Consider the following 27,521-nt stretch of genomic DNA (forward strand, 5'->3'; position numbering starts at 1 on the left):
TTTGTTATTACAGAGAGAGTGAAATACCAAAAAAAGAGTACCGGTGGGTACCAGTACTGAATTGCAGGTACCGGTATCGGTTCAAATGTGAACAGTACCCAACCCTAATAATACAGCAGATGGGACATTAACACTGCTGCTCAGCTATCACAGCTTACACTGAGCTTTTTTATTAGTTTGTATTCTGTAAAATGGAAAAATATGTTACAATCCAGTAAAATATGACCTCCTTTAATTTGCCTTTTTCTCTCCATGCATCAACCAGTTGACTCGCGGCCTCTTATTCTCATTTACTGTCGGACCATCATAAATCATCCCCTGGAAATCAGTCTGAAGGCAAGAGGCAAGATTGGGCATTCTTCTCTCCTCCTTTCCTGTGCTCTATTCTCCGCTTCTCCCTTCCCTTTCCCCCTCTTAGCCTGCCCTCCTTGTCTCTTATCTCCACTTTCCCATCACCTTCATTAGCCTTTTTCCTCCCTCCTCTCCCTCCTCTCAGGCTTTGGAGAAACCTGAAGAGATGGAGGGGATTAGGCTCTCCCTGGTTGAGAGACAGGTCTCATTACTTTTATCTCTCCCTGATGCAGTAATACTCTCACGGCTCTCGCTGATGCGGGTTGGTGCAGAGGAGCTGAAAAAAATATGGTAAAAGCAGTCTTAAGCCATATGTAAGATATAGCACAATCGAAGAAGATGAGGCAGTGGAGTCAACATTAATCAGCAAGAATACAAAAATACCACAGCAGAAAAAAAATCCCAGTATTTGGTTATTGTGCAGAAACGTTTCAATTGAAGAAATGGCCCATGTGCTAAACAATGCTGGTTGTAAATTCTTCCAGTTTTAGAGAATGCATTGAGTATATCAATTTATATCGCACAATACAGGGGTCAGTGGTTGTTATTTGGCAAATGTTCTTGTTAAAGGCAGTGGAAAGGCAGTCAACTGAGTCTAATGATTCAGAGACTTGCCCTTGATTGGAAAACAGCTCTGAGGCTAGCAAATGGAAGTGCAAATGATTTTCTAACTCTAGGCTTGTTTAATCTTTTTAAATTTAGATCTCATGCCTCCCACTGGGGAAAATAAATCTGCTTCCCTCACACAAAATCTGTGTTTTAACCCAAGAGTTACGATGAAGAAAGGGAGAGAGCGAGGGGCGGAACAGGCTAGGGTTTGTTGCAGCTTGTGTTCTCCCAGAAGCACACGCTGGGCCTCCAGCCTCTTGTATGTGTTCCACGGGGAAGGCCCCGTGTCTCTCTACCGCAACCCCAGACAGAGAAGACTGTGACCTCAGCTAACAAGATCCATTAGGAGGAATAGTGTGGACCTAAGTTTACAGCAAGTCTGTTTACCCGTTCTAAAACCCACAGAGAATCCACGTAATTATGCACCATGCCAAAGCAGAAAGCAAGCCTGTGTGTTTATAGGAAAGGTCATCGCCCTTGGAGAAACACTGGACCGTACCACACAGCATTAAGCGTCTATGTGATGTCAAGTGTAAAATGTGCTCCAGGGGAGGACTGAGGCACCCTCTCTCAGCCTATGCCAAATCAAAGGCTTTACACTGAGGATTAAAAACATCCACAGATGAAGCAAAGAAGTTCAGTGGCCACTCTCTCTCGTTTTAGACCACCCTTGTTTGTGTCCAGAGAGAAACGGAGTGGGCTCTAGTTTTCTGCTGTGGTCTACTTGTTCCTGCTAGTGTTGTTTCTGTTGTTGTGTGGTTGCAGGGGCTGCCTTGTGGAGAGCTGATGGAGAGCATTGCAGGATCTTCTTCCTCCCTGGGTCAAGTGAGACACTCTATGATGTTGCTGCTTTGTGGGGGTGGGTCTAGATGAGTAGGGGAGGAGGGAATCACCACCCGGAGTCAGCATTATGACCCTCCCGCACTTTGTACAGACTCTTGTTGCTGTGCTCAAATGATGAATACTAAAATTTCTGCACAAAAACAAAATAAAAGGCCTCGTCAGGTTATATTAGTGTAAACACTGGTGACAGCTTTCAAATGGGATGATGCGCAGACTAAAACAACTGCCCTCCACAGTCCATAGTGAACACGCACTTCATCATCGCAGAGCTATAACAACCCAAGAGCACGTCAGTAGGGGTGACAGACGAGGGGTGTTACAATCATATTTAGGTAAGCTGGTGCAGGGGGGGGGGAGTAGAAGTCTTTACTTAACAAAATCACACTAATACACCTGTGTGGAATTGACTGATTAATTACTTGAAACACCAAAAGTAGTCTGAAGCCCTTCACCAAAGCTTATTTTCTTGCTGTCATGATGTCCTTGAGGGTGACACCTGCAGTGATGTCATACAAGGTTCTGCCGTAATATATTTAAAGACGGCATCCGCTGGGATGTGCAACAACCCCCCATGGAGGCAATGATTCATACAATATTTGTGAAAAATAAAATCTTATGGTGCATTGCATCAGCACGATTTGCATCGTCACTTCCACTGTAATGACATGCAGTGAGCAAGCTTCTACATGAAAACCTTTAAATGAAGAATTATAATGAAGACCGGTTAAGCTTTACTAGTTACTAGATAAGAGGTAGCCCCAGTACTCCAATCATCATAAGGATGTTTCTTGCCTATGGCAGCCAAGTAACCTCCATCTTTATTAGTTTCGGAGCTTCCTCTCTTCAAACGCAGCACGTAACTAATCCTCAGTCTTAGTGCTTTTATTTAAATGGCTGTGGACAGCTGATGATGGTTCACTGTAGGAACATCTTCTTCTAACTTCACTAGCTAATGGCCGCAATTAATCAATACCAGGGTAAGTGCTCTTTAGTGCTGGGTACCACACTCATTTGTCAAAATAAAAGCCTTAAGAGCCCTGGAGACCAATCAAAAGGGGTAAAGCAACAGGGCAAGAGAGGCATGGGGTGGAGAGGGGAGAATTTACTATTGTAACATGGGAGGGAAATGTTCAATAGTGAGAAGACCTGCTACTATTCTAACAAGATCCAGTATGTGTCTTCTCTGTGTGTGTGTGTGTGTGTGTGTGTGTGCGTGCGTGCGTGCGTGCGTGCGTGCGTGCGTGCCTGCGTGCGCGCGCGCATGCATGCATATGGCATTGGGAAGGATGAGATCGTGGTGGACAAACATGCTGCTATCAAAAGAGCAGTCCATCGTTCTCTGCCTGTCGCCTAGCAACAGAGACCTGGCGGGCAGACAGTAGGTGTGTGAGACAGAGTGTGTGGGAGGGGAAGCTGGAAAGGGGGGGTGGAGAAGGGGACAGCAGAGTAACAAGGAGAAAGAGAAGGAGAAAGAAGCAGGCTCTTAGAGAGAGGGAGAGAGAGAGAGAGAAAGAGAGAGAGAGACACTCACACAGAAAAAGAGAGAGAGAGAGAGAAACAGAGACAGAGAAAGAGCAACAGCAACAGAGAGAAAGCAGGGGAGAAGATGTGTTAAAAAAAATGCTTGTGTGAAAACAAACCCAAAGTCAGTAACAGTCATCCTCTGCATTTAAAGTTATAAATGTGATTATTCAATATTAAGTAATGAAGTTAATATAGAAGCTCCCGCCCCTTGGTTATGATACAACATGATGTCTCAAAGGGTGCATTAAAAATATTTAAAATTAAATAAACGAGACAGACTGATGGAGAGATTTAATTATTTATTTTCAAAATGCTAGAAATAAGTATAAAAATTAAATATTTAAGTGTTCCTGACCATTATTCCTGCCTTGCTGGTAAATTAAAGACACACATAAAGCCCCTCAGGAAGGTGAAATGAAACCACATTGCATCCATACAGGTGAACGTGCACCATAAACCTTATGGAATTAGTCACAAAGAGTGAAAAACTGTTAAGACCTGCAGAACTGCATGAGGCCTGTCCAGAGTCACACTGCGACCCTTCCCTTAAAAATCCCACACTCTCATCTTTTCTCCTGCCTCTTCAAAAGGAAATAAAACGTAGAATGAGATATACTTCAACCGACACCCATCCATCCATCCATCGAAAAAAGAAAACCTCCCTTCTTCAACAAGTTAAAGGTGCAGTGGTGGCCAAAGGAAGGTCGTTCTAATAATGCAGGTGGCAGAATACCAAAATACCATCACATTATTTTTAGCCTGGCGGAGGGAGAGAAACACTGCAAGTGCAACCTTGTTACACACTCAAGCCTCAGGGCCTGGGCTTTACAAGACGTACATTCGCCATCTTGGTCTGATGTCACCAACAGAAGCCAGGTCTCAAGGAAATGTCAATGACAAGGATAGCGCTCTGCTAGGGTAACATTAGAATGCCACAATTCGCATCGGGCTTTAGTGTGATCATGCTTTTGCATGGCCGATGTGCGCTATACAACATTAGTCAATACAGAACCATCACATGATCAGCTCGAATCTGAGAGGCTTGAAGGTGTCAACTTTGGAGACGTGCTGCCGGTCGCTCAGACCTTAACCACAAGATTTCCGTGAAGCATCTTGAAAACTCTCCTGTGCCAAATATAGCGTACAATACTGTGTGCAGTATGTGCTAAATTTTTTTTAATTATTTGAGATTTCTAGTTGCATATAATTAAACTCCAAAGTAGTATTAGAAAAATTAAGAGTGCGTTATTATAAATGGTTCGTTAGGTGTCATCTGCCAATTGATCAGCGTGCAATGTGCTTGATTAAAGAAGGGAAAGAAAACAGTGTAACAGGAGACACTCTCTTGACCAATCGGCTGATGGAAAATATCCAAGGAACCTCTACAATGGGCCAAACTGACAGCGCTCTAATTTAATCACGTTTGGTGCAGTTGCGACTAAGCTGTCTCCAAATTCCCTCGTCTATTTAAAACCCTGTTCAACAATGACAGACTGAGAAGACCAGCATGCCTGAAAAAACATTACGCAAAAGGAACGTAACCAAACACCCTAGTCTCTGTCTGCGTCTAGCACATACGTGTGTGTGTGTGTGTGTGTGTGTGTGTGTGTGTGTGTTTGTGTGTGTGTGTTTGTGTGCATGGTGTGACTGTAGCCTACTACAAGATACTGCAGTAATGTGCATTTTCAGCTCATCCTATTCTAGTCTTGTATAGAGTGTCTATAAACGCAGTAAGACACAGAGAGCAAAGGAGGCTCCTGAATAAAAAAACAGAAGCTGCAAAAATATAACGCTATAAAATAATATGCCATTTAGTCAGTGTACCGGTACATAATCCATCCCCTAGTGTGCAGTATGGGGGAAAAAATGACAAAGCGAGAACCAAATCGCCAATATCATTCTGGACCATTACTCAATTTAATCGCTCTGAGGAGAGAATCTCTTTTCCCTGTTTTCTCACTGTTCCTTAGAGATGATTGAGAGGAAATGAAACAAGAGATGTGTCTGATTGTGTGTATGGCATGCTAACAAGAAGGAACATTTTGAGGGATTTGTCTTTTTCCTCTTAATTAGAAAACACTAGTTCCCTACAGCTGTTGTTTACTTCCGCAGTGGAATTAGGGCCAAGGAGTACCGGGTAGCTCCAGGAGAGAGCACTGATCACATGGTTGTTCCCAAGAATGCCAGGGGTCTCTGGGAATCACTTCCTAAACAACCATAAAAAGCTAAAGGGGTTCAATGTTCTTGCCTCATTCAACTCTCCAGCCACGAGAACTCTGAAGAGAACAGTCACAAGTGGGAGAACGACAAGTATGACTGACATCGGCCCAGTGCAGGTTGACAAAGGCTGTGGTATTGTTATTCTTCATCAAATTTCCCATCTTTTATCGTTTGTTTTTTTCAATTTAAAGTTACATAGATACACAATTACATTTAACTTCAAGTATTAAGACTGCTGTAGACATGCACAGTATTTGCAAGACACAGAGATCAACATGTTGATTTATGAATATCGTAGCAAAGACAGTTACTTCCCAGCCTAGCCCTGGCCCCATCAATTATGCAGCTACGGTATCCGTGAGCTCACAACAAATCAACACGTTGGCTACTCCATTATTCATGAGGGATTTCACCTGTAGCACTACACTTGTATTATATGCTTCCCATAGGAGGAGCTGCTGAAGCCCTGCACAGCCAGCTTCCAAAGCTATCAAACATTTGCACACACTGGATTGCCACTATAATGTTCTGTTCGTGGAGCAGGGACAGAACAGTGCAATGTTCTTGAACACAGAGCAAAACATGACATTACCATCACAATACTGTTGCAGTCTGTCACTGTTGGGTAATGTCCATGCAAAAAGACACTTTTTTTTAAACTTAGCCACTGATAAAGGAGCTAATTTTTCAGCAATTTGCCTCCTTTAACATTGTCCGGGACAAAGGGCATAATGAGCTCCCAGGGTTTCAGTGAGCTTAGAAAAAGAAACAGAAAGCAGCTTACCAGGAGGTAATTAGAATGAGAAATAAAAAATAGTTTTCCTCCAAACAGTGAAAACAGAAAGGGATGCTTTCTGAGCACCAATTACAGTGGTCAGCACCAATTACCATGGTCAGGACAGCTTGAAAAATCACAAGGAAAAAAATAATTGCTTGGTTTTCTGCTTCTCTTTCAAACCCCTGAAATCTACATCCATTAAGTGTCAAGTGGCATGCAGATTGCATTATATTACTTCCATGTCAGATGTAGCAGCACTTGGTGAGGAAGTTGGAACTCCAATTTCTCATTATAATTCGCTTCATTATGCAGTGAAGACACACAGTTCAAGACATTCAAGACACACAAGAAAGGGAAAGCCACTTTATTTTGTCATTGTACAGGTCACAGTGCAATTTTTTCTCTGCATCTAATACATCCTATAGTATAGGAGCAGTGAGCAGCTGCAGCACCCGGGGACCAACTCCAGTTCTTCTTTCCGTTGCCTTGCTCAGGGGCACAGACAGGAGTATTAACCCTAACATGCATGTCTTTTTAATGGTGAGAGGAAACTGGAGCAGCTGGATGAAACCAATGTAGACAAGGGGAGAACATGGAGAACATGCAAACTCCACACAGAAAGGACCTGGGAAAGCCTGGGGTTTGAACCCAGCGCCTTCTTGCTGTAAGGCACCAGTGCTAACCGCTGGGCCACTGTGCCACCCCAAATGCAGACAACACAAATACTTTTTTTTCCCTTTCTAACCTCTCTGACCAGGATGGGGCTATTACTTTCACTGTGGTACGATAAATGATCATTGATACTCTGTAAACCGGTAACCAGAGAGGTCATAGCCTACCAGGAGGTGAAAGTTGGGTCATAACTTCATGACTACAAAAAGGCCACAAGAGTCACTACTACTACTACTACTACTACAGTGCTTAGATCCATGAATAGGATGTATTAAGTGTGAGTTGGGCTAATACTGAGTTGTTTCTTCCTGGTGTCCCACTATAGCTCTTTATGGGATCTGCTCCGGTCCCTGCATTAGTGAAACTGTTGCCTGCCCCGCCTGGCCACCAAGACTTGCGCACTGCGCCTAAGCCAGACTGGCAGAGAAAAGCAAGCCACCACCATCTGTGTGGCATACACCAACTAAACGTCAGTCTCCTGATGCTTTTAATGGTGTTATGTGTGTGTGTGTGTGTGTGTGTGTGTGTGTGTGTGTGTGTGTGTGTGTGTGTGTGTGTGTGTGTGTGTGTGTGTGTGTGTGTGTGTGTGTGTGGTGTGTGTGTGTGTGTGTGTACATACACACAGGGTGTTGTGATGCGTCTAGTGCAGCAGTGTGTAGTTGGAGGGAAGGTGCATGTGTTCTTCCAACCCGCTTGTGTCCTTCCTGCCCTTAGCTTGCTGCCGCTGGCTAGCCTTTGTGGCGAATAGGGAAGCATCCTAGCGTGTAAGCCTTCCCGTGCCAGTACATAGCCTCTCCTTCACCAAGACTCTTGCCAGGCCTCCCCGTGGCCACACGTGGTAACTGGGGTCTTGCGGCCCCAGGCTAACTTGGCAGGGGATCTCGGGGGAGCAGCAGTGGGCCCCAGAGATATGGTGTGCAGGCCCACCCTGGTGGACATGCCCTGGCACCTATCAACTACTGCCCCGCTGCCTTGTGGGTGAGTCTGGGAAGACATAAGGCTAAGGGAGCTTACCCCAATAGAAAAGCAAGCTGTGGCGGTACGCTTCGAGGCAGTTTCCGAAAAACTGGATTTCCGGCAGCCCCCTGCAGTTGTGTGGAGGTGCCGGTCATCTAGGGATCCCCCTTGCCATCGGAACCATCTCCTCTACAATCAAGTCATGTGGTGTTGGGAGAAGCGCACCCCCCATGCCACTTTAAAACCATCTCTGCGCAGGTATCTTCTGCTATCTGAGTCCTCAAAGGACCCACAAATAGAAGAAGATGGTCAACATCGGGCACGATGGACAACCAGCGAGCAAGTGTGTGTGTGTGTGTGTGTGTGTGTGTGTGTGTGTGTGTGTGTGTGTGTGTGTGTGTGTGTGTGTGTGTGTGTGTGTGTGTGTGTGCAAGAATGGCATGGCCAAGGCTGCATGCAAGCAACAGTAAATCATATTATGCATTACAATCTCTAGGGCTGGGCGATATGACTTCAAATCAATATCACGATTATTTCAAACTTTTACCTCGATTACGATTAATGAACGATTATTTATTTTATATGCTTTTTTTGCTTTTTTTTACACTGCCCTCAGTTCTCTGACAAGGTCTGTGTTGAACTACTGTGATATTTTTTCCTAATGGAGCATATTTTATGCTTGTGATTTTAAAATAATTTAAGGAAACACACACAGATTCACTATTTATTGAATATTTCGAACAGTTGAAATCAAAATCAGTTGAAATCGCAGGTTCCATTCATCGTCAATGTAGTGCGACGTAAGGCTGTGACGTCACGTAAGTATGGCTCCATCTTTCTACCTGACCAGAGCTCAGATGCGGCTGCAAAGTACCGAACAGATTTTAGTTCAGCAGCTACCTTCTCACGACATGTTTTCTGCATGGTGCGCACCGCTGTTTGGGGAAAAAAAATATTTTCGCGATGACAAAGCGTATCTTTTGTCGAGGGTTTTAACGAGATGCACTATGTTCCACAGTAGCTATGGGAGCCATATCCTTTGCGATGTAATGTGCAATGGCATCGGTTATCTCTTTCCATCTTCTTGAATCCTTTGCATATCGTGTGGCATTTGTAAATGCTTGTGTTGTCGGTCTCTTTTTTTCTTTTTCTTTTTTTTGTTGAGCCATGCACTCTTCATATTCGGTAATGTGATTGTGTTCCAAGCGATTAAGCAAATTTTGGTGTTACCGTTGGTCGCTGAAATTGTTTTTCCGCAGTGTTTACATTTGACTTTTTTTTTCCTGTGTCGTCTTACAGCCAAAATGTGTCCAAACGACGGACACAGCATTCTTTTTAGGTATAAGCTGCTCAGGTTGAGGCCTATTGGCTCAGTGTTAGCGCTTCTGTCATCCATTCCGCCAGCTTGATTTGAGTGAAGTCGAACTCACGTCAGTTGGACGCAGAGCCGCCGAGAGTTACGACACTGGCTGATCTCGCCGCCACGCGATCACGTGGTTCGTGTACACGTCAATCGTTCCAAACAATCCCCGCGCTTTCAAGTTCTCCTATGGGACAGACAGCAGCGAGTGCGATATTAAACGGTGAATACTAAAATATGAAACATGGAACCATTTCTTTGTACTTTTAACTGCTTTCACCTTTATTGCATATAGTTTAATGTTAATTTGGTATGTGGGGTGGCGGAGTGACAACTTCATAATGTGTGCCGACTGATGTGTGCCAACTGTTGCCAATTACCTTCAATCTGGAAAACTTCCACTATAATCTCTATCCCGAAATCAAAAAATTCCAGAGCACTAAATGAGTTCAGACCTGTTGCACTTACATCACTTGCAATGAAAAACTTTGAGAAGATTTTAAAAGATGAGGTTGTCTCCCTAATTGATGGCAAACTAGACCCCTTGCAGTTTGTATCAAGCTGGCAATGGTGTGGAGGATGCAAAACTCTTAATACTTGACAAAGTATATAAGCGCCTGGACAAACCCAATTCTCAGGTGAGACTTTTATTTGCTGACTTCTCTTCGGCTTTTAACAAGATGCAACCTCACATTTTGATCGAGCGGCTTGCTTCTTATTTTAATTTACCTGATCAGCTTTTAATGTTACTTTTAAACTTTTTAACCGACAGAACCCAGCAGGTTTTAGTTAATGGAGTCATGTCCAATGTCCAGGTCTCAAACGGGCTCCACAGGGTTGCGTTCTTTCCCCCCTGCTTTTTATTTTTTATACAGACAGCTGTAGGCCTTCTAAAGAGGGCAGCTACCTGGTGAAATTCTCTGACGATACCACACTTTTGTCTGTTCTTCAGGGCTCGGAGTCAGATCATGGTTGTGCCCTACCTGCCTTTGTTGATTGGTGCAATGATAACTTCCTTGACCTTAATGTGTCAAAAACTAAGGAACTTATCATTTATCTTAGGAAGAACAGTGATATACCCAAAGCTAGCTAATTGTTGACACTTATAAGTATTTGGGAACCGTGTTCGACTCCCAACTCAAGTTCAATGTGAACACATTTAATTGTCAAGCGTGGACTACAAAGAATTCACTTAATGCGGAAACTTAACTCCTTTAATGTCTGTAACACCATCTTATGTATTTTCTACCAGTCATTTATTGAAAGTCTTTTAACTTTTTCCTCTGTTTGTTGGTTTAACAGGTTGACTGTGAAGGACAGAAATAGACTAAACAGTATTGTTAAGGTCTGCTCCAAAATAATCAGAGTCCAGCAGAGAGACCTGTGCTCCCTCTGGGAGAAACGTGTGGCCCAGAAAGCAAAACGAATTGTTAGGCATAAAGTGCCCCCTAAGAAAACGAATCGCTATTCTAGGTCCTTCATTCCTTCTGCTATCAGGCTGTTAAATGCTGATATTAGTCATTTTAAATAAATGCTTTATATTGTTTTAAACCACAATAGTTGGTTTATACCTTGTCTGTTTTTCGCATGGCTTGTGGGCCTGTGCGTTCACTGACTGTAGTGGGGGAATGTGGCGTGCAATGCATCTTGAAATGCTTCATTTGTTTATTTATTGTTCTATTCTTTTGACTTATATGGATTTTTATCCTTCGCCTGGTCCTCGTGTGAGTCTGCATGAAGGGCCACATGAGGTGGCAGTGTGCATCTCTTGCCCATGTACTGATCTGTCTGTTGTCTCTGACATGTTGATGATTGCCACTTGTCTGTGAGTTTGTGTATGCCTGGGTGGACTGTAGGAACTGAATTGCCCTTCTGGGATAAATTAAGTTGTCTGAATCTGAATAAGTTACTTATATCAGATTTATTTTTTGGAGGGAAAGAGTTTCTTACCTACCTCTACACCTGGGGCACCTATGGTTAAGACAACCAAACCACGACCAAGCACATTGCTGGTTGCCATGGATGTACTGGGTTTGTCCTTCACACTTGCAGCACCTGTTCACTAATCCAAAGTATAAACTTAATTATTTGTAAAAATACATTCCTAACTGCTTAATTACCCTCAATGCCTTTCAGTCTAATTGCTTCCGATCTCTGTTCATTAACTGTTAATAAACATTATTCAATGGATGGAACATCTTCATTCTCATAATATAATGAACCTGATTGCTTTTTTGAGTTATCCATACAGGGTCAAATGAAATAACACACTACATATGCCATACTTATCGTAAAAAGACTGTCCACTGACTGAATAAAGGGCAAGCTTCCCTAAAATTTTTTGGGTGCTGCCTATATACATAAAGAGTTGTTTACATGGCCTGTTTGGTTTGTTTGTTTTCTAACAAGATATATGCCTGATTAATGAACTATGAACAAACAGTGAAGCTATACCCGGCCAAAGCACTGTGTCCTCTGCTAAAGCTGCTCTGCTATTGCAGAAACAACAAATGAATGCATTGTAGCGATCTGTGAGAAGAACCACAAACTTTTGATAGTGTATTTGATAGATAAAGTAATAATCCAAGCCTGTACAAGTTGTGTGGCACATTGTGTCAGATGAGGTCTGATTTTTCATATATTGTAGAGTGTGAACTGAGCAGTGGCATTTACAACTCGGTCATAACGTGGGCAATCTGTCCTTTTTAGTTATCCATACAATAATCCATACAATAAATATCAGAGTAAATAACTATGCACTCACACAAAAAATGTCCACCTGAATAATACACAATGACCATGGCAACCTCTCTCAGCATATGCAGTGTTCACCTCAAATTAATTAGGAAAAAGATGGACATGAAATGTATTCCAGAAAGAACGCATTCTCGGTTTACCTCCTACCTTCTCCTGCTGTTGTCATATGGTGTGTTTACCTTGTTCACCACTTAAACGCCCTACCGATATTAAAAACCTCGAAAGTGGAAATTTACTGAGAGCGCAGAGTTCATGAGTTCTGTACACGACTGGGCATGTCCTGATCATGAGCTCACGAGTTCCATTTCAAGGCAACTTAAAACTACGCAAGCGAGCTTACAAATTAATAACAGGTTAGCCAAATATAGTAACATTAATTTTATTCAAGTGTAACGATATATGATAGCAGTACAGCAAACTGCCGTCACAGACCCGCTGATAACCAGAACACCATAATATATAATGTTCCCCAATGGAAATAGCTGAATTAAATATGTGATATATATATATAGTGTAGGATTTTCCTCATAGTTTGTCTAAAACTAGCAAGCTAACTAGCAAGTATCAGATAGCCAAAGTCCTACTTGTCCATACATTTTATCATACAATAATTTCATTCAGGTGTATTAACAACCTGTAATCATTAACAATTTGTAATCTTAAACCTACATTCCTACTTATCGTTAACCTTCATTCCTTGATGTATTAAAAACTGATTTGACAGAAATTCATCAAACATGCTAGCCCGATAGCTGACCTAGTTTGGTCATTACATTAACAATAATTAACTTAAAATATTGAACAGCTAATGTTGAGCACATATAAAAATAAAAGTATTTACTATACTAATGACAGGAAATGCAGTAAATGGAGTGAATTATCAAAAATCTTACCTCCCAACTTACCGCTGAAATGGCTTGATATGCACTGGAAAGCAATAATGTGAATATCAATGTTTGGAACTATTCATGGTCCCCATAACCCGAAAGCTGGCTGGAAAAGGCTCCGCCATTTTTTACAATGGGGGCCTATGGGAGTGTCGCCACTGTTTTTCAACCGCTCTGGTTGGACGGGGCGGAGGCACATGACTGAACACGACGTAGTATTTTTTTTAAAGGGACAGTTCATGAACGCACATAATGGGGGAATCATTAACCGAATTAACCGACATGAGCAACATTAAGTCGGTGAGAGGTTCTTAAAGTTGGTTTCAATACATTTTCGGTTAATTGCCCAGCCCTAACAACCTCTATATCTCACAGTCACTGCCATTCTAACCACTGACTTCGCACTGCGGTTCGAAGCATTCACTGGTTATTCCATACAGGGATGGGCAACATGTTCCAGAAAGGGCCAGTGTGGGTGCAGGTCTTTGTTCCAACCAAGCATGTACACACCTGATTCTACAAATCAAGATCCTTAGCAAAACAAAAAAAAAAGAAAAAGAAAAAAGACCATTGGTTGACTAATAGAATCAGGAATGTGACTGCTTGGTTGGAACAAAGACCTGTACCCACACCGGCCCTTTCTGGAACATATTGCCCATCCCTGCATGATCTCACTGAGAACATAACCATTAAATGAGAGTAAGTTTATGTATTAAACTAGATTTTTTTTTGCATACAAATATTTCAGCGATAGCACCGAAACAAACGATTACTAAGGAGCTCAATCTGCTTGTATTATTTGATATCAATGTGGGAATGGACTTAGTGACTAGACTCTGGAAGGATGGTCAAGGAAGCGAATAATCCTCTTTATCTATTTATAACAAGGAGATATATTTCCTCCCTCATGTGTCTTTGCTCTTATTGCCTAGCATGCATTTTTAAATAGCATAAACCTAGTATATCTAACACCCACACATACACACCCCTCTCCAAGAATGTGTTGCTTTGATCGACAGGGAGCGTGGCATTGACAGTTAGACACTGAGTGTTGGGGTAATTACAGAGTAGCCATGTTCGTAGGCTTGGGCCAGTCTCAAAGGAAGAGGAAACTGCAGCGCTGCTTTTACATAGGTAGGGTTTCACCTCCAAACTCACATGCTGCCTCTGTTCCGTTCTCTTGACTGTCATTTGAGAACGTTCAGACAGCTAATTTCTCCTGTGACCCTTGTCAACTTTAACTCTGACCTCTTTTGAAACAGGTGAAAGGCTCCATCTGCAGGGACCCCTTTGCTGTTTTCCATTTCTGGTCCATCAGACAGGGGTCAATTCCTTAAAGGGGCATGCCCATCAAGAAGAAATAAAGAGGGACAGGGCAATAAATGATGTTATATATTGTCAGGAACAACATGCCAAGGTCCACATTACAACAGTCCTCAAACAGGTCCTCCCTTCTTTACTTTCTTCCTTCCTCTGCTTATTTACTTGTTACCTTACCCACTTGCTTCCTCACCTCCATCCTCCCTTCCTTAGCTTAACTCTCTACTGCTCAGTGACTGGCAAAGGCAAGCCTATTCCTGTTTCAACAAAGCCATGTTTGCACATGTCATCTACGATATCATCTCTGGCCTGTCCCTCTGAGATTTATTCTGCAAGGAACCTCCAGGGTAAAGGGCCAAATGAACAATGAGGGCTACCCAGCAGAGAGCGGTCTGGCCTGATCACTGACTTCACACACCACTGCTCCTTGGGTGGGCAGCACAAAGGAGATTTGAAGGACAATGACAGATGAAGATGCTTTGGGACAAGAAGAAAGAAGAGAAATGAAAAGGAAGAAAGAGAGAGAAAGTAAGCCCAACAAAGACTAAGTGTGTGTGTGTGTGTGGGGGGGGGGGGTAAAGAAAGAAGGAAATTAACAGGATTATAAGAGAAAATATAAAGAAATATCAAAGGACATACAGTAAAGCAATGGGAAGAGACAGAGAGACTGACAGAGACAGAGCGACAGAGACAGAGCAAGTGGGGGAGAGAGAGAGAGAGACTGTGTCTAGAAAACAGGCCAGTACATTTCTGCTGCTCATGTTCACTTGTGACAATGTTCAATGTTCAGCAGAGCAGCTGCTAAGCTCAGCGCTCTCCCGTTCCACCCCCTTCCAGAAACCAGAACAGACTGCGAAACTGCCCTCAGCTATATCCTGCCCTCTGTCCCTCACAGAAGCTGTCCCTCAGTGTTGGCCAGTGGGGGGAAATCGCAAGATAGGGGACAGAGAAAGACGGAGACAGTGTCACAGAGCCCAAAAGAATATCCATAATCCAGTGAATCAGTGAACCCCCAAAAATAGGTTTTAGGCTTTCTAACGTTAACCATCAGAAATGCTAAGCATGGGCTGTGATGAGAGGAAGGGAGTTACTGAAATCAAGACAGCATTTAGACAGAGGCAGCATTAGGAGGAAGAATGAGAGCAAATTGGAGGAGACTTAAGGCAAGCCCAAGATAGGGGTATGCCCGCAAATTGTCTGGGTAAACCCCAACACCCACAGACAGCATTGACTTAACCTGCAGGATCTCCCAGCAGGGATACATTTGGCATCGATAGAGAGAGATCAATTCACGATTCTTATTGAATATGTGTTTTTTTCTGGCCGTGGCACCTCCATACCACTTAAACCGTGTGAGATTTGTGCTCACAATGCTCAAATGTGATGTATCAGGACCAGGTACTCAAAAAGAACAAATAAAATCTTCTGTACTAAGAATGAGTTTCTGAATACTATTCCAGTACTTTAAAAGTATCTAGCATTATCTGAGTGCTTAAAACAAAAACTCGGGTTTACTTTTGTTTTGTTTTTTTTGTTTTTGTTTTTTGTTTTTTGTTTTTGTTTTTGCAGAAAAAGAAAATCAATAGTGTGAAACATCTACAATGCTTCTCTGTCGGCCCAAATTTGACAGCTACACCTCACAGCATTTGGCACAGAAAATAAAAATTGAGTTTTATGTATATCTTTTTTAACGTAAAATTGATGGGCACTTGCAGGATTACAGCATCTCTTTACTAAATGACAGCCTGTGGGAGAAAGTGAACAACAAAGGTCCTGTGTAACTCTTCCATGTAGAATGTTAATAAGGTGTCAAAATGCAAATTGTAATTCCTAATCCATTTTACCTGCACACACAAAAAAACGTTTTGAATGTGCCTTGGCTTTATATAATGTGTGTTGTTGCTTAATCTTATTAAGCATTGGAGGGGTAAAGTTCAACTAATCATTGCCAACAAGGTCCAGGATAGATGCCCATGGTGTCACTGGTCTAAGAATTACAAGCCCTGCTTATCCATTTAGGATTACTTGGGGGGGGGGGATGCAAAAGGCTGTCATGTTGTTTCGTTTTGCCCCCTACATTATAATGATTTGAAAAAGGCACACTGAGAAACCGCACTTCAACCTTTGCCCAGTCTTACAACAGGTGCTCAAAACCTCTCGTCTCCTGCTCTGAAATGGGTGTCTAGGAAAGGGATAACCACACGCAGCTTCCATAAACCCTGCTACTGTTATCAGTAACCGATTCACGTCCCTGTTTGGTTTCAACACAACCAATTAGGCCCTGCATATCAGAGCCGGTGTCTCTGACTGGCTCTGTTTTCCCAAAGCATTAGTAAAGACGCAGCGAGCCGAGTCTGAGTCATGAGGCAATTCAACACCTTTGATCAAAGTTATACCGCAACGTCTTCCTAGTGCAAACACAACTGAGGAATTTCATTCTAAAATGTCAATTTTAGAGATTGGTAGTTGATCTTTATTCTCAATATATAGCTGCTTCTATCTACAAAAATGTGGTACCTGGCATTTGGTAGACGAGTCTAACACAGCAAATTCGCTCTTGCTGAATCATTTTGTAAAAGAAGGTGTCAAATTTTCAAAGGATGGATATTCCATTTGAGGAGAAAAAAACAAACAAACACACAACTCATCTCTCTACCACCTCTACGCCAGGTGGTGAAAACAAGAATGAGCGCTGTCTCTCAGATATCATAACAGCCTTGTGATGTGTGCTTAAATGCAGCCCAAACTGAAACAAGAGAGCGTTGCTCCACAACATCTGGGGGAGGGAGGCCCAGCTCGCTCGCCTCCTGAGCTCTCCATGGTGCTGAAAGGCTCTATTTGAGCAGAATAGCTGAGGCCTGTGGCCATCGTGCTTAACGCATCCTGCCCAAAAAGGGGGGATTAAACACAAGTGTTCGGCTTTACCGGTGGCTCCTGCATCGGAGATGAGCGCCGCAGACAGTGCTATGACACCAACATTTTAAAACCCCTGCTACACCCCAGCGTTAGCGAAAATGGTGAGGGGTGGCTTTTGGATCATTTAGGCTTAAAGCCCAATCGGCGATGCAAAGGTTTCAACAACTCAGAACAACACAAGCTCAAAAACTCACTCTGACAATTGAAGAAGAAAAAAGAAAAATCCAGCAGCAACCAAGTGACTACTATTGCTAAGAATATGTTTCAATTATCTTTATCAAGAAATGGTTGAACGGTGTACCTCTGTAGGGGATTTAGCATGACCGTTGCATATTCTTACATTTTTTTAAACAGCAGTTTCTCTCCAGAGGCTGTCAGCTGGGGGACATTTCCATGCCGAGAGGCAAAAATTTGGCATTTTATTTTTTGAACAGTCAGAGGTCATGATTTAAATAATCGTCCCACATAGTCCTGTTATTTGTCCTCATATGAAATGAAGGGTGACTTTGGATTTTACAGTAAAGAAGCATCTTTACAGTTGTATGAATCGAAAGAATAAGTAAATAGGCATGATGAAGCCTCGAAGTCTCTGTGCTAGGCCATCTGCACATAGATACGGCACTACAGAATGGGACATCACGTCTTGCAAAGCTTCCTAATAGGCAGCTTTCGGAGATATGGATTTAGTGTTCATGGTCATAATCATGATAGACAAACTCGTCTATTATGAAAGCAGTCAGGAGGATCTTGGGAAAAGGGAAAAAAACGTACTGACCAAGCCGATGACTGCACTATCAATTCATACACATTAACATGTTTTGAGTGAGCACGAGCATATGTGTTTGTGTTCCAAATGAGGCCCATAAATTGAAGTATGTAGTTTTTTGTGAGTTTCATTGACATATCAACACTCGACCTGCCCACATCATCAGCAGAGGAGATCACGAGTGCCACACACCATTCAGCACTGAGAGGTTCCAACCTGCATCATCTCTCTGTATTTTAGAGGATGACCCATAACAGTCAAACTAGCTAGGATTACTCTTGATAGACACTTATCAGTGCTGATTAAAAACTATCTACCCATGAACGCCCCCCCCCCAGGCCAGAGCTAAATTAATACTCTTGTGACTACTGACCAGTTAAAACCTTGCCTAATCTTAGAAGCAGACACTGCAGCACAGCGCCTCTAAATGATCATCCATGTTTAATAAGGCACCGACTGTGAACCCTTCCAAATTGTGCATCATCCGTACATAATATGCCGTCATTCAAGCCTATTACCACATGCTTCATCTTACAAAACCTATGTCACTTCCTGAAATTGGTCTGCCTCACTGCATTCTTCCCAAAAATAAGTTCACAGCTCCAGAGTGGGGCAGCAGACTGGATGCAGGTGAAAAGGGATCTTCTGGGAATTAACTTTTGCAAGCACCAAACAAGACCCTAATTGACAGGTGGGGTGTTTATCCAGTTCAGACCCTTAAGAAAATTTCTGAAGTCTAGAAGTAAAAATCACTGTCTTAGCAAGCGTGTTTGCATAGGTTGAAAAGACTCAGCTTGTACGCTGTCCTTCAAAGTTGATCTGGGCAGTGCTGCCCTATTAAAGATGCTTGTCTTATACGACTCCGGTGCTCACTTAACTAGGACACATTTACTGAAAGGCAGCCAAAAAGGCTTAAAAGTTATTAATGTAGTATGGTGGCTATAATAGCACGCTGCAGGCATTTGGAGAGAACTTTGAGCCTGCTGTTAGCCTGCTCGGAGAATGACGATTTGCATACTAGCCTGGCCCCTTGAAGGTTAATTGAAATAGGTTTCTGAGGGTGGTAGGGTGGTAGCGGTGAGGTACATTTCTCACACTTAAGGAAGCCATAGCCTACATAAGCATAGAGGATCAGATTGTATATTCACCTCCAAGGACAGCCTGACAGAGCCCTGTTGGTTCTAACACAGAGTGATGATCTCTAAATAGGCAGCAGAAAACGACTGCTGGGATCTCTGAAGGTCACTGTCATGTCTTTCTCCCTCTCTCTCCCTCTCCCTCTCTCTCTGCACAAAGCCAAACGCACCAATTAGGACTTTAAATGTGTTTTGATGTCAACAGATCATCAGCACTGATTGTTGAGAGAGTGGGGTTGCAATGGGGTTGCAGTGTGTGTGTATATATATATATATATATATATATATATATATATGTGTGTGTGTGTGTGTGTGTGTGTATGTGTGTATGTGTACGTGGGAGGAAGGATCAAAAGAAAGGGGGGAGGCAATAGCTGGCTTTGCCTGATAATCGGCACCAGAAAAAGACTAATCTCGGTGCCATGTCTGTGCCTACAGTATCTGGTGACTGTATTTTCATGCCATGACACAGAGGGTTCTCTTCTACATGTATGTTTCATCACGACAAGCCTAAAAAAGCACTGTGCAATATGAAGGTGGAGTTTGATGTCTGAAATAGAGGTAGGGGGCATTTACACTCTGTATCCTATATAACACAACTGAATATCTTTTGATACGTATACAAAGATTTTTCTTACCTCTTTCCCTCTGTCTATCACAAAGACACACAGACAGATTTGCATGAAAATCATCATTAAGTTTGAAAATGGGGCTTAAACCATAAGCCCTGACAGACAAAGCAAGGTTCATCTCTTTCGCCGCCTGATATTGACGGCAGTATCAGTCTTCCACTCTGCAGGCTTGGCACTCACAAAATATGAACACCAAAATAATATTTAAAAAAGAAAACAACAAACCCAATTTATCCTCTGTTAAAAAGAATAAATAAATAAAATACACTCAACTGAAACCAAATCGGAGCACTAAAACATTTTCAAAATAATGAAAACTAATCTTTCCCAAAACCAGCTTAACCCAAACAGGGTTTGTGTCCAATAGAAATAGCATTAAATTCTAATTGTATGGCCTGGCTATGGGGACGGCACCCCACCCACACACCCACACACACCCTTCCTCTGATGTTAAGCTGTTTAAAGACAACAACAGCTGAGGAAGATAGCTGGCAGACTGGCCCAATGTAAGCCATGATCTGGCTAGCCCAGGCACTAGCTAGCTATCTCCCACTTGCAGGCCTCCTATGTAAGCTTAGCATTGCCCCTCTCAACCAAGGGATCCATATGCAAATTGGTTTCCATTGCCAGTATGGCGAGGCTGTGATCAGGTGGCTTAGTCCAAATCACACATTTCCAGTGATGGGAATTCTAGTCTAGACTAGGACTCTCCCCCTCGGAGCCAGGTATATCCTTTCAGACTGACCTCTGATCCCTGAATATTTCCTGGGGTGCAGTGGTCCTTTTAATAGTCCAGTGACGGGGAAAACAAGACATAACAGCACGGCAGGAGGGGAGCCCTGAGTAGGGGGCAGGACCTCTGTGTCTACCTCATGATACACATAGTGTGGCCTGATGTATGGCCCCTACTTGCTTGTGAACATCAGCATGGCCCGCTACATTTGTCCCTACATGGTCAACAGACCAGGCCCTGAGAATCAGGGATTAGCACCAAAAAGGGTAGGTCTCCATAGTGAAGAATAATCTATCAATCACACATTCCATCTAATAGAAAGTTGTATGTAGCGACACATTGAATATGGGTAAAGGAAGCTCTATAACAGCTTACTTTAATTCTTCTTTGCTATAGTAACCTCTAAAGTGGCATATTGAGTTTCCTCAAAGTATGCATCTCAGTTGTAGATTTTAGTGGTAGATCAACATTTCAAACATACACTGTCACACATACACAAATCTTCTTGGTCGCAACTCACTGTGCCCCCACAACTTGTGTTGGATCTTAAAAAGTTGAAGCAGAGCAGAATGACAAGTTAGTCCCATCCTGGTAAGTAGTATGGGGGAGAGGAGCATGTGCAGTGGTGGAATCTGGTCATGCTTTGCCTTGGGACAGCTCTGAGGCATGCTGACTCTCAGCCAGTGTCAACAACACATGACAAGACACATGGAACTCAACCACTGGCAACGGTCAGGAATATAGCCATCTGCCTACACACACATTGCTGAGTTGACTGCCCACTCGTACCAAGTACTGAGGCTGCGGCCCATATAAAACATGAAGGCATAAACTGAAGATCTAAGTGACAATACATACAAGGTCATGTGTACGTATGTGCAAAGCGAGGAAGGTCCTTAGGAAGTTATTGAACATTTTGTTTGATAAAGTGTATTTGTAGTCTTCATGATTTTTATTTCCAAAGGGTTTGGGCAGGTGATGTTAGACTGGGCTGGACTGGGCTGAACAGGGGTTAGTGAGAGTGACAGCTGGTGTGTGCTGTGTTGCTTTGTCAAAATGCAACTGGCCCATTGCCAAGCATGACTGAAAACATGGCTCAAAACAGTTCCTCTATGCAGGCACCTCCACAATCCACTCCACTTAAATGTAGGCACACTGAAGTGTCCCAGTATACCTCATTCATTCCCTGTTACACACACACACACACACACACACACACACACACACACACACACACACACACACACACACACACACACACACACAGAATATATGTTCTGCACAAAGAAATTATAACAAACATAGGCATATTCAGGCACAAAAAAAAAATATATATATAGCATAGCTTTAGGTGGAGGGTAGAATTCAAGGGAATTGCAAAATGCAGCGAGACAGCAACAGGATCTTAAAGATGAAATGTACTGCTATGCAAATAAAGTTCAGCATGACAAATGTAAAAATCAATATCAATTATGGAAAAATACTCGAATGATTTCACAATCCATAGCAGCTGTCGTAACTTATCAGCTATCACTAAATGAAATTCATCCTTGGGTTCTTAACAAATCACGTAGGTAAATAGATCCTCATTTCTATTTTGAAGTTACACATTGACCGCCCCCCCCCCGTTCTCTAAATTTACTGGTGAACTACAATCATTTCTGCGTAAACGAGCACTCCCGAAGCAATACATTCAAGTCCACCTTTCGATCACTGACACCGGACTGATAGTCCCCAGAGAAAAGCAGGGCCTATGCACTGTGGCCAGACGAGGCCCATCGTTTCCACATCACATGAACACATTCTTCTATGAGAGGAACCAGCCCCCATCACATCAAAATCCTATTAGATAACCATCCACAACAATGAGCCTGCACAAGAACTGCAAATCAGCAAGACTAGACTGTCATGGGTAGGAAAATAGAACAGGCTAAGACCCTAACAAGCCTTGCAGCACAACACTGTTTCACACACTTCAGCCTCACTGAAAGAATGTGCTAACATTTACATCAGCATGCGAACATATCCTGACTGGAGCTTTCCTGTCAGTAGAAAACGTCGACTTGGATTTGAAAAACCCAGAAAAGCATTAGGCCTACACCTATCCAACTGCTGAACGTCAGGGAAGGAATTATGGTAAGCTCAACTACGTGTGCTGATGCACTATATATAACTTAAAAATGTCACCAAAGAATCTCTGAAACACTCTGCAGATAGACATCACCTTAAATGCTGCCAATACTAGTTCATCATCTCATCTCATCATCAGCCGCTTCTCTGGGGTCGGGTCACGGTGGCAGCAAGCTAAGTAGGGCACTCCAGATGTCCCTCTCCCCAGCAACGCCCTCCAGCTCCTCCTGGGGGATCCCAAGGCGTTGCCAGGCCAGACTGGGCATGTAGTCCTTCTATTGGACATGTAGTCCTTCTAATGGACAGTTCGGTGTTTGAAAAATCAATTTTCATCTTTTTTAGTGCAACTACAAACAACTTGAGAATACTAAAACACAACCTGTTTTGCTCATGTCCATACAATCATCTAATCCTATTTTGGAAAGATGTAAGATGAGGCCAAAACAGGTCCCAAGGACTGCCCTTTTGAGTATGGAGCTCCTGGCTTTGCAGGAATACCCACAATGACATTGTGAATCAGTCGGTGTCTTGTCTGACACCAAAGCTTATCTTTATCATCTCTTATTTCAACTGCAAAAACTGCAGTTGTCTCAAACAGTGATACTGCCCATTCTTACTTGCCTTGCCCCTTCTCTTTATTGCTTCCATCTTTCACCATGACCTCCATGTACTATATGACCGCTTTCCAAGCAACAATGCTAACATGGAGGTGATAGGGGTATGATGATCAGAACGAACTGGAACACAGCTGCATGTCAATAGTAGTTAAGTCAAGTCAAAATGTATTATAGCCCAATATCACAAAGTATGTCTCAAAGGGCTCTTCATAATAAAACAATAGTTGGGGATGACCCCTCTCAGACTCAGCTTCCGAAGCCCCGCAGCATGCCACCCGCTCCCAAGTCTCAGAGTTAACACCTCTGCTCTCTCACCCATGATTCTGAGTTCCTAGTACTGTCGGAGTAACCCCCCACCCCCCAAACACAGACACACACATGCACACTCACACACACACAACACATGCCAACTAAGCTGGCTTCGCCAGTCAGCTGAGCACAGATCCGGTTTCCCTCCTTAATACTCCTAACAAGCCTTTTCCCACCATAGCCAAGTGTCAAGTCCCCTTCCCAAAGTCACCCTAGAGGGCTTCTCTCCCTCTCCCCACAGGAAAACAACAGGCAGTGCTCACAACAACATGCTTTCCTATCATGGTTTCTCCTCATTTAGGGAAAATTAGATACAGCCAGATACACTTCAGCTGTCACAAGATGGATGCCTCATTATATTTGCGGTATATATTTTCATCAGGTTCCTAGAAAAATACTGTGGCGTGCAAAAGACATGGTTTGGTGCCATGTCTCATTAAATAATCCATAGGCTTAATAAAAAGACAGTTGGCTAACAGCCAAGTGATATCCACATTTCCTTTCGGGAAGAACTGTCTTCGTTTCTAAATGAGGTCTGTTTTGATGGACTTGAACATATGATTAAATTTGATTGGTAAATAATCTGGACTCCCCACCCCAACTGTGTACTATCTCTGTGAATGTAAGAGCTCGGGTGTGTGTTTCAGCGTTTCAGCTGGCTGGACAAGTTGTCCATGGAGGTAATTAAAAGGTAATGAAAAAAAGAAACCTCGATACGAGATGACCAAATTAGCTTCAAACACGCTGTAGCCCAAATCTTCATTCCTGACGGCTTGATTCTTTAAAAAGGTTGTGTGTGTGTGTGTGTGTGTGTGCGTGTGGATATAATATATATATAAAATATATATATATATACATATATATATATATATATATATATATATATATGCATGTGTGTTTGCACGTGCATACAAGTGCGTATGCGCATTTGTTCAACAAGTTGGGTTTCAACTTTGACAAGGATCAAATTACACAATGGAGCACACTGATGGCAAATACTTATCACAAAAATCCATATCAATACAGACTTGCATTGTGTACGATGTAGCCTACTGTGGCATAGCAAAGTGGGCTTTTACAGTTTTATTTTCAGCTAAAGATGATCCCTTTGTGTCCTGCCTCACATTATGTGACCCACCTTGTCAAGATACCCAGAAATATGGGCCTACACTACCAACAGGAGTTTGCAGATGAACAGGAAGTGGTTAATGACTCTTTCATTTGAATTGGACAAAACCCAAACATTTTAGGGAGGGTGTGGATGGCCTCCTCTTTAGCTCTTTTTTCTGTCTCTGCTTCCTCTTCCTTACCCTTAACTCCTTTCACTCTCCCTCCAATCCCCCTCTACTAGGAGTGACTATCAGACTGAGACAGTCACAACCGACAGAACCTTCAGTACTTCATCAAAATTATTTGAATCTCAGCAAACTTTCTCAGTCAAGGCACATGACGTCAAAGAGAAGATCTCATGGGCTGTTTTACACACGATGAAGAATGCTACCTTATCGCTCTCTTTGTGTTCAACCTGGGGACCACTTTCTCCCGCCCTGTTGAAGTGGTACAGTCACTTGTGAACCAGGCCATCGTGCACACGTGAATCAGCCATGATTCATCCTTTACGTGGGCCACCCCTAGCAATGTAATGAGCAATCATCCTTTTATCATATTTCTAGATAAGCGCTGTAGACAAATTACCTTGACCACTGTGCATGGGCAATTAATGTATGGAGTGTAATAACAAACACCACAGCAACGTGTTTGTTCTAAATAAATTACAGACGTTAGCAGAAGGCACGGCATCTCCAAAGAGTTAATATCTGAATGATGTGAGCCACTATAAAACGCACTACTTGTTGTCCTTTACGTCCACATGATATCATCCTGTGGACTTAATTTGGGGCTCAGTTGTTGCTGACAATACTACACAGGGGTTTTTTTTTTAGAAGCTGAGAAATGAAGTGCTCACTGTCAGTGTACTTTCACCATATAATTTATGCATTGCCACCCCCTTCATATAAGAGTGGGAGCTTGAAAATGCCTAAATGGTTACACAGTCAAACAGTCACAACCATTTGATGCAGAAATTATAGGCTACCGTAATGTGCACCTGGTTCTGCTTAGTGGGTTGGTAGTAGGAGGGGGCATGAACAGTTTCCATGTTCAACGCAGTCTGTGCAAGATGCATTATACTTTCCCTTGCACTAAATACTGAACTACAGTGAATGGTGAACGGTTGTCAGTGCAAGAGCAACAAGCAGTGGCAAGTCTCTTTTCACAGTAGGGGCCATTTAGACAAAACCACAACTGGGGCTCGACACAATGGGACATCTAGTAAACACCGCATCTGTGTGCAAACTGACGGGTGTGCACTGTGCAAGGCAGCCACCGTGGTGTTGCCTGATATCAGGGATTTAAAAAAAAACATAAACATCCAAACTCCAATTATGTTATTGACACAGTCGTGGCCTTACCTTGCTTTTGATGTTACAATGGCAGCAAACCGTCCAAAGATATTTGAGCGTCCTCCACAGCAGGATTATGAAGAGACCCCCGAAAAACGTCACCATGGAGGAGGCGAGGAATGCCCACCACATGCGTTGCCCGTTGCTGTCGCAGGCCACCTCGGGCGAGAACGGAATGACCACGTCTTCCATCTTGGATATAGAGATCGAGGAGTCTGGTTTTATGTTCGTGTTGATATTGTTTGTCCTCATAGAGCTGCCGCTTCCATGGGGGACGGTGCCATCCGCCTCAGCTAGCATCGAGGAGCCTTGGAGAGCCTGCGCCAGCGTCCCCAGCCCCACTCACCAGCCATATTGCTTGGAAGAAGAAAGAAAGAAACAAACCAAAAAAATAATCCCCTCTTCGCTATGATTTACACCCACCCGGTGGAGTCTGTTACTATATTAATTAATGTGGTTTATGGTTTCTTTTCAGTGACAGTGGAGAAACGCCGAGCACGCCAACTTGTCCCTAATAACGGCTCGCCGGCCCTCACTGAGAACCATTTAAATCCGCAGTAGTGACGAATCTCATTTTAGGGGGGGTTTCCGAGTCTTTCAGGCGAACTGCCATGGCAGAGATGGTCTCGTTTTTTCTCCCCCCCCCCCTTTTTTTTTGGTTTTTTTTGTTTTGTTTTTCTGTGTGTGTGTGTCTGTGTGTGTGCAGCCGTCGAGGCTGCCAATATTGTTTCCCACCACTAACACAGCGACGGTGAAAATGACCGCAGCCCGTCCTTATTAGTTGGTCGGACCTCTCCGGCCGTCCGCTGCCATCGAGGCGATCCCGACGATGAACGAGGCGTCAGAGGAGAATCGATTTCACTTTCTTCCGCGTCAATGTAGGTAATCGATAGCCAACCCCCCCTCCTCCTCCTCTTCTTCCTCTTCCTCCTCCACCTCCCCGATGTTTTTTGGGGTTGTTTTTTTTAGCAAAATAATCGCGCGATTATTGTGGAAAAACGGTAGCGGCAGTTGGAATCCTTCGCGGTGCTGCGGGTGAGCGTCTCCGTCTCCATCCGGTGGCCCCCGCGCAGCGGCCGGCTGATAAGAGTGCGCTGGATCCGCTCCGGAGAGATTTACAGGTAGGAGGGCGGAGCGTCGCTCTAATAATAAAGATGGACAGAGGGCAGCAATAACGCCGCACCGATCTGTTTGTCTCAAGTGCCAACCGAATCCGCCCGGGTGCGACCGTGGGCTTTTTTTTTCTTCTTTATTTTTTTTGCGTTTCACTTGCGTCTTCACATACACGCGAATTGCGCGAAATGACGTACGTCACACAAAAAAACCGAGTAGGCTTCCCCTGAACGCGTCCCTTTTTTGGTTTTCCTTTTGTCTGTTACGCTTCTTTACACGAAAGACTCAGACCTGCCTTTCTCTGGTTTGTTATGTCAAGGTCTCCGAATCGGCAAGACCAATATTTCGTGATTCAATCGCAACGCGATGTCCCAAATTGTGTTAAACGTGACAGGAGACGAACCCCGGGATTGTGGATACGCGTACATT

General features: G+C 43.2%; 1 protein-coding gene across 1 annotated transcript in view; it reads right to left on the bottom strand.

The window, feature by feature from the left end:
- Positions 1-26,279, bottom strand: part of kcnma1a (potassium large conductance calcium-activated channel, subfamily M, alpha member 1a) — a 219,611-nt gene extending 193,332 nt beyond the window's left edge. The window contains exon 1 of the mRNA XM_056292393.1: positions 25,989-26,279. Within this exon, the coding sequence (XP_056148368.1) occupies positions 25,989-26,279 (291 nt within the window). The remainder of the gene's footprint in view (positions 1-25,988) is intronic.
- Positions 26,280-27,521: the final 1,242 nt, after the last annotated feature.

Source organism: Lampris incognitus, chromosome 13 (assembly GCF_029633865.1).
Source record: "Lampris incognitus isolate fLamInc1 chromosome 13, fLamInc1.hap2, whole genome shotgun sequence".
Lineage (NCBI taxonomy): Eukaryota > Metazoa > Chordata > Actinopteri > Lampriformes > Lampridae > Lampris > Lampris incognitus.